Genomic DNA, 8368 nt, shown 5'->3' on the forward strand with positions numbered 1-8368 from the left:
ACTGTAGCACAAGCCGAGGTGATGGCAACGACGTGAGGACGAACAGAGAAGTGCGCTTGGTTCATCTCACGCCTTGATCGCCCATTACTCGAACGAATCCAGAGCGTCCATCCATTTTTTGTAATGATTCATCAGTTCTTCATGCCAAGTGTCCATTTCTTCTTAACTTGAAGTGCAGAGTTTCACAGTCCGACACACACAGATACAAACTTCTTGCGAGAATCAAATGGAATCGAATACGGTGCCATTTAGGAAAGCCACGGAAAAAGCGAGAGCATAGCCCGGCACTTTCCTAGCGACGGCACGAATCGTGATGCGCCATCCGACGGTCCCAGCCAGTTCGGGCACCCACGGCACCGGGCTAAAATCCCCTCCCGACTGCTCCGCCGCCACCCCGACCGTCCACCGCCCCCTTCTTCTCTCCCACCAACCTCACTCGAGGTCTCGAAGCGGCGCAGCTAGGGTTAGCTCCGGCCACGAACCCCTAAACCCTACCACTCCCCCACCGCCATCGCCGACTCCTAGCAGGCAATTTAGCCGCTGCCCCTCGCCGCCCGCTTCGATCCGGGGCTAGGGTTCTGCGGTTCTCCGAGCCCCGTTCGGGCGCCGGGGTGGTGGTGGTCTCGGGCGGCGGTATGGCGGGGTACGAGGAGGAGAACCTGAACGCCATGAACGGCTACGAGGAGGACGAGGAGGTGGAGGAGGAGGTCGAAGAGGAGGTAGAGGAGGAGGAGGAGGAAGAGGAGGCGGAGGAGAGGCCCGCCGCCGAGGGATCTCGAGATGGAGGAGGTGGAGGGGATGCCGTTGGTAGCGGAGACGCTGGCGGCGTGCAAGGCGGTAGGGACGTGCCTGCCGAGCCCGCCGACGGGTCCGGGTGAGTTGGTTGCGCTTTTAGGTTTTGGTTTGGTCCGTTGGACTGGATGAGGTTTGGTTAACTCGTTTGGTTTGGTCTGTGCTTCTCTACAGGAAAATTTTCGTTGGGGGTGTAGCCTGGGAGACAACCGAAGGTAGATAAGTAATTCCTGTACAGCGTGTTTGGCAAAAAATGGGAAGGGGAATGGGAGTTTAATGTAGGGAGTTGTATTGAGATTAGACATGGGATGAGTCGTTTTATTCCCAATCATATGTTTGGCGCATGATGAAAATTATGTATGAGAGTTTGATGAGAAATTGTATTCCCGTGTTTGGTTCGTGGGAATTGACAAGGAAATAGACAAGGGAAATTAACGTAAGTTATGATGAAGGGCTAAGATTGACTCACTAAAACAATTCCCTTCCAACTCCCACCCCCTCCCCTGTTAATAAAACGGTGGGAGTTGGAGTCTCAAGTCCCATGACTATTCCCTTACCAATTCCCAATCCCCCTAACCAAACAATAGATTTGAAGTCTCGTACCCCTTCAATTCCCATTCCCTAGCTCTAACTACCCCCAACCAAACATGCTGGTAGGGTATTTTGCCAAGGATGGGACGATTTTAGTTTTTAGACTTGTCATACAAAATGCTCCAGCTGTGGGTGATTGATTACAAACATTTGAAAAGAGTTGAGAACAAAATAGTAGTTAGGTGCATTAGATCAACATAAAACTAACTCGTTTTACATTTACAAGAGAAGTGCATCTCAACGTCATTTCATAGCTAGGCTTAGATTGTCTGATCCACCTCATCACATGGAATACAGTGTAGTTCTGAATTGCTTATTTCTTCTGCTGTAAGAAGCTTATACATTGTTTTCAGCCGTATATTTTCACTGGGCAAGAACCAGAATTAGAATTTAGTGATCTGTGGGCCAACCTACTCCCAGTGATCCTTTAGTTCGCACATTAGTCAAGAAAAAGGGAACACAGAGCAAGAATATATGGCTACACATTTCTCCTTATTCTATCTAGAGCCATTTTGGTGTCTGTTATTAACGATTAAATTCTCCATTCCTGCATGCCTGGCTAGCTTGCTTAGGTGGAACATGTATTTTCATGAATGGTGCCATCATCAAGAAATTAATTAATCTGAGGGAAACTTGTGTGGGAGTTGTGAGATACTGAGATCAGTTTGCTTAGATATCCAAAAAGTGTTGAAATTCTGAACTTTGTGTTACAATGTTCACACAAACTTTTTGTTACATGGAGTGGAGGGAGTACATTTCAGGTCCAAATTTTATGCACATATAAAGAAACGAAAACAATAAATTTGGCTCTAAATAGTACTCCCTCCACTCCATATTGCCCAGCGTTTTAGTGTTTTAGCTCTAGGACGCATAACGATCAGGGCAAAGTGTGGATAAAATCATAAAATTGTGCTGAATGGGTGATTATACCCTCAAAACTCAGAGTAACCTCTCTCTCTTTCTCAGCAGCCTTTGGCCATAACTGGCACTGGCCTCTTTCCCCTCACATGTCGCTTCACTCCTATCCCTCATGTTCCCCCATGCATGCATGCAGTGTAATTGACTTCCGGTTGCTAATGGGAAGGGGTGAAATAGGTAACCAATTGGGAGACAAACACAATATGCTGGGTAATTTTAAAAATAAATAGGAAGTATTGAGGAACAGAGGGAGCAAATGAACAGTTTTAGCTACTACTTATAGCCAAGTTTGTCCTTTTAGTTTCTCTATATGTATGGATTGAGTGTGGATTTGAGATTTTGTTTCATGTTAGATGCCTCTTTTATGAATGATGTATTAAATTCTCAGAATTTTAACGGCTATGAATGATGGTATTGATAATCGACTAATTGTAATTGGGTTGTGTTTGGACTGCTATGTGTGCTGACTGCTGTTTAGGAAGCTGAAATTCTTTTGTCACGTTAAATTAGGAAATTGTGATCCATAACGAGTTGACTTGGGTAGGGTAAAGGTCTGAAAGTTGGGGATAGGGGAAAGGGAACTTACTTCCAAACTACAATTATGCAGAAAATTCCGTAGTGTATGTTTCCATGATAATGTTCTGTCTGCGGTCATGTTGTAAGGTTAGCCTGGTTTATTCATACCTTGCTGTTGTTTGAGTCCAACAAATTATTCTCATGTATCTCACTTTCAGATTTTCAGTGGTTGTGCCGGTTAATACTATGTGGTTATTTGAATCTAACAAATGTTTCTCACATATCTCATTCAGTGCTGTACTGCTGTTTAATTTATATACTTTGGCAGAGGAGCTTGGTCATAGGAGTATTATAGTTTTGATGTCACAGTGATCAGTTTGCAGTCTGATAAGGGGTGCTACTTGTTCATTAATGATACTCTGCTTCTGTTCTTTAGCCGTCTGTGATTAAACTCCTGTGTTTGTTAACTTTTGAATGGTGGAGCTTACCAGTTTTATAGGAGAAAACTGCTGTTACAACTTTTGACCATTGGAGCTTACAGTTAGTTACTCCCTCCGTCCAAAAAAGCTTGTCTTTCAAATAGATGTATCTAGCACTAACTTTTTCGGGACAAGCTTTTTCGGACGGAGGGAGTACTAGTTAAACACAAAAAAAGAGGAGCAGAATCTGGACATTTGAATTCACTAAAATTTATGAAATCATTGGAGAAAATATTAATAGTGTCAATTGTTTCCATCAATATTGTCGTTACACAAGTTATGATTATTTATTATCCATTGCTTAGTTTGGCATTCTCACTCCGTATTTGATTGTCTGCAGAACATCCACCAAGCATTTTCAGAAATATGGAGCTGTAACTTATGACTCATTTTTTTGTGTGCAGAAAAATTCACCAAGCATTTTCAGAAATATGGAGCTATAACTGATTCTGTGATCATGAAAGACAAGCATACCGGGATGCCTCGTGGATTTGGATTTGTTACATTTTCTGATCCATCTGTGATTGACAGGGTTCTGGAGGATGAACATACTATAGATGGAAGAACGGTAAGGCCTCCTTTGTTGACAGATAGGTGAAAAGGCTCTTCTATGTTGTAGCATTAACAACCAAAACATGCAAATCTGAGTGGGTCTGTTATACATTTTTTTATCTATTAAGGTTGAAGTCAAAAGAACTGTGCCTAGAGAGGAGATGTCAACAAAAGATGCTCCTAATAAGACAAGAAAGATCTTTGTTGGTGGCATTCCAGCATCACTAACTGAAGGTACATATAAAAGCAAAAAGTGTTTTCTGTGTGCGAGCAATTTTTTTGAACTTGGTCACAAGTATTAAGTCTTAACCACTTGAATACTCCCAAGTCCCAACGTTAACATACACTAAGTTTTGAACATATTTGTTTCATGTGAAACATGTCTGACTCGAATTTTTTCAGACAAGTTAAAGGAACACTTCTCCTCATATGGGAAGGTGGCTGAGCATCAAATCATGGTTGACCATAGCACTGGCCGTTCACGAGGCTTTGGCTTTGTTACCTTCGAAAGTGAGGACGCTGTTGAAAGGGTTATGTCAGATGGGAGAATGCATGATCTTGGAGGGAAGCAGGTCACCAGCTTTCTCTTGTTATCTATGAAAATTAATATTTTTCTCTTGCTCCAGTTATTAGATTCAGTAGCGCTAGCGACTGCTGTTAATGTTGCTGTTGAATTTTCAACCATGTCAATCATCGTTCCGTCCTGTGTTATTTTAGTATCGAGATAGTTGAACATGTACTGTCAAACTGCACAGTTTTGTAACTCATAGCTTAGTACACCCTCTGTTAATTAATATAAGATGTTTTGGCGGTTTAATATGAACTGCCAAAACACCTTATATTAATGAACAAAGGCCATAGTATTTAAGAGGTGTTTAATGGAGAGGGCGGCATGTTGGCTCCTGGGAGCACATGCTAAATTGGAAAAAAATGCTTGAAGTTTTAGAAGAATCTGATCTTTTTTACGGCAAACATGTCAGTGCCTTTTGAGTGCATGCAATTTATTGCGAAGTGACGTGTTGTGATCTGGAAAAAAAAACTGTGCTCTAAACAGCTTTAAAAATGGCCTTTTTACAGCACATATTTTGTCCTTCTCACCAGACAACATGTCATTTCTTCATGAAACTTTGCATGCGGGTAGAAAACAGGAACATGTTTATAATTTATTTTTGCAGTTCTTTTTTTGTATTTATCTGTTCATCTGCGAGCATTTGGGGCCAGGCTCAGTTTTGAATATCCACATCAAAACCAAAGTTACTCTTACTCAGAATGCATTATTCATGTCAACTCTAGTCTGTACTGAGGTAGCACTTTGTTTTTAGCATGGAAGAAACTATTGAATATTTCTTTGTAAATCTCTGTATGATTTTCATCTGCATTTTCAAGAGAATGTTACTTGTACGGTGCTTTTGTTACCCTGTCCAAGTGTCCAGACTTGCTGTTCAACCTATTCTAGAAATAAAAATTTCAAAATCATACTGCTGTAGGCTGACTGTTCTACATATTCTGTTGCATGTGATTTTGGATGGAAGTCTATTCTTTCTTGGCTGAATTAAATTCACTGGAAATCACTTTCAGATATCCAATTTCTCCTGAATATGTGTCACTTCTACTTTAGGAAACCCACTTAGGGTATATATGAAGGTAGATGCAGTTGTTGAGTGTTGACTCTTTGACTTCTCTATGTCATCTAGAGTCGACAATAAAATAATTCGTATGAAGTGGTGTCTTAAGGTTCTACACGAAGAGTCAGCCTCAAATGCAATGAGATCTATTTGTGGAAAATCTGGCTTTAACCGAGAGTCTCAGTTCTAGGCCCAGTTCTTTTCGCGGTGGATTCTGCAGAATCAAGATTCTAGAAATTTCTCACAGAATCTGCTTCCCACAGAATCTGCCGCCCAGTTCTTTTCTGAGATTGTAGTTTGAGATTGTGGATTCAGTTATGTGGCGAAATGTCTGTACTGCCCTTAGACAGAAAATGTTTGATGAATTGTTAACACTTTAGCTCTAGCTGCACTGACTTTCTCCATCTAAAACATACAGCCATCAGCGCATCTATTCATCAGCACATACCAAAATTACCAAGCACCAAGTAGCAGTACCAAATTGGCAATTACCAAATTGAAATTGTCAAGCGAAAGATACAAATTTAAACATACATCAATGCATTAGCAGTACCATTTATTCATCAATACATGCATCTATCCATCCATCTATTCACCTAGATGTTGACAGAGAAACAGGGAAGAACACAGAGGTAGAAGAGAGACGAGACAGAGAAGAAGAGTTCCCGTCGGGCGTCTAGGCACGGCGGCCAGAGGCGGCGGGCTGCCCGTCCAGTGGGGTCACGAGGAGCGACGCTGACAGAGCTCCCGTCTGGCGGCGTCGTGAGGAGGGGGGCGCTGGTGGAGTTCCCGTCCGGCGGCGGCGAGGCGGGCCGTCGTGAGGAGAGGGGCCGCCCCGAGGCGAGAACTGGCGTGTAGGCTGGGCGGCCAGGGGGTGGCCGGTGGCGGGCTGGTGGAGCTCCCGTCCGGCGGCGGCGGGCGGAGCGGCGGCTAGCGCTTGTGGAGCGTTTGCTGGGCCGTTCGGTCGTGCGAAAGGGGCAGTTTGGCTGTAAATTATCCCTCCAATAGGGGTACTCTCATATCCGAAACGTTTTCTTTGCTGGGACTTACCAGAATCCTGGGATTCTGCGAAAATCTATGTTTTTCGAGGATTTTGAATTGCACTAGGGTTCTGCAGAATCCGCTCGAGATTTTGGAAGGCAAATCGAGTTCTTTTCGCTCAGGATTTTCCAGGACAAGATTCTTCACAATCTGTTCAAAAGAACTGGGCCCTATTCTCTCCTCTCTCCACATGACTCTTGCCTTTGTTTATTTTGGAGTTAGGAATAACATGTGTGATTTGATCTCATTTAGAGTCTTTACTTGGTTGGCAGTCACCTAGTCAATGTTGTGTTAAGCATCACATGAATCAGGGTTAACATAAATTGTTTTGATAACTTCTCTACTTGGGTTTTGCAGGTTGAAATAAAAAGAGCCGAGCCAAAGAAACCTGGTGGTGGTGATTCAAGCTCTAACAGTAGACATAGCCATGGAGGAGGTGGCAATCGTAGCTCATACCGTGGTGGAGGTGGCGGTGGTGGTGGAGGCCGTTCCGCCATCAGCAGCAGCAGTGGCTATGGGTATGGAGCTGACTACCGATCAGCTGCAGCCGCCTACTATGGTAGTGCAGGATATGGTGCCTACGGTAGAGGGTATGGTGCATATGGAGGTAACCCTGCCTATGGGTCAGGTTTTGGCTCTGCTTATGGTGGTTCTATATATGGAGGCCCGTATGGTGCCTATGGGGCATATGGGGGTGCCTATGGAGGTGGCGCATATGGTGCACCTGGCGGCTATGGTGCAGGTGCAGGCGGGTATGGTGGCTATGGGGGAACTGGGAGCATGGGTGGTGGTGGGAGCGTGAGCGGTCGAGGCTCGGGCAGGTACCACCCATACGGGAAATGAGTCCACAGCTGGTTCCTAGGATCTGATAATAAACACATACACCCACTCATTTCTGCTATGAGAAGTTGCAACACCCCATTGACTTTGTCGGATCAGAACATTTTGCATTCTTGCATTGCACTGGCATTGTATCGGACACAAATCTAGATTCTAGTTGCTGAAAACTGAACCAGCCCGAGCTTTATGTTGAAGCTTCAGCTGAAAAACTGTTGTATTCATTAGAACCCTTTAAAAGTCGAACCCAACTTTGTGATAGGAACAATATCTGTGTGTTGGCACGATGTATCACGATGTATCACGATGTAACAGTCTCACCAAGCAACCTAACTCTTGGCAGAATTGACTTGCTCTAATTGGACTGACGTCTCTATTGCATTTTGGTCCTGCCCAGCCGCGCCGTGCAGCTAAGTTGGGACCCGAATATTGGGACTCTGGCTAGATGGCATCAGTCAGGTGTAAACACGTAATCCCTCTGTTTCAAAATATTTGAAATTTTAGATTTCGAAAATAGTTCATGCCACCCGGGATAGCTGCCACCAGGTCGACATCATACCATGCAAGTGCTTTGAGATTTGAGAAGAGATTGGATTAATGAAAGACCTGCAAAAGGTGAGCATCACAAGACATACAAGACGTTGGTATAAGACATGACAAGCCGGAGGGAACACCAACGCGTCATCGTACATCACCCATTTGTGCACACCGGCAACTTCGATTTCGCGACTAGAATACTTGGATTTGAAGTAACGCTTTCCCCATTTTTGTCTTCTTACTGCTGCTAGTAAATTTTGGCAGGGACTAGTCCTCGATTGGCAGATAAGATGCTGGATCGGTGGGTTGAGAAGTTTATCCGGGCAATCACCACCATATCTCATATATTGACACAGTACATTTGACAAAACTATTAGAAAACATCTGCAATCAATAACTTCAAGAATGTAACTATCCATCAGCGAAACATGGCTTGTAAAACAGGGTTGACAATCCAAGTGATGCACTTACGGTGATGGT

At 43.8% G+C, this 8368-nt stretch overlaps 1 protein-coding gene across 2 annotated transcripts; it reads left to right on the forward strand.

The window, feature by feature from the left end:
- Positions 1-378: 378 nt before the first annotated feature.
- LOC125525841 (heterogeneous nuclear ribonucleoprotein 1-like) lies at positions 379-7710 on the forward strand. 2 transcript variants are annotated; one of them, XM_048690847.1, is made up of 6 exons: positions 379-874; positions 967-1007; positions 3701-3864; positions 3977-4082; positions 4251-4420; positions 6872-7710. In XM_048690847.1, exons 1-6 carry the CDS (start codon positions 636-638, stop codon positions 7355-7357), a joined length of 1206 nt encoding a protein of 401 aa, XP_048546804.1. In that variant the 5' UTR covers positions 379-635; the 3' UTR covers positions 7358-7710. The 2 variants fall into 2 exon arrangements, with proteins under 2 accessions (XP_048546804.1, XP_048546805.1); XM_048690848.1 differs by lacking the exon at positions 967-1007.
- The last annotated feature ends 658 nt before the right edge of the window (positions 7711-8368 follow it).

The sequence above is a fragment of the Triticum urartu genome, chromosome 7 (genome assembly GCF_003073215.2).
Source record: "Triticum urartu cultivar G1812 chromosome 7, Tu2.1, whole genome shotgun sequence".
NCBI classification, from domain to species: domain Eukaryota; kingdom Viridiplantae; phylum Streptophyta; class Magnoliopsida; order Poales; family Poaceae; genus Triticum; species Triticum urartu.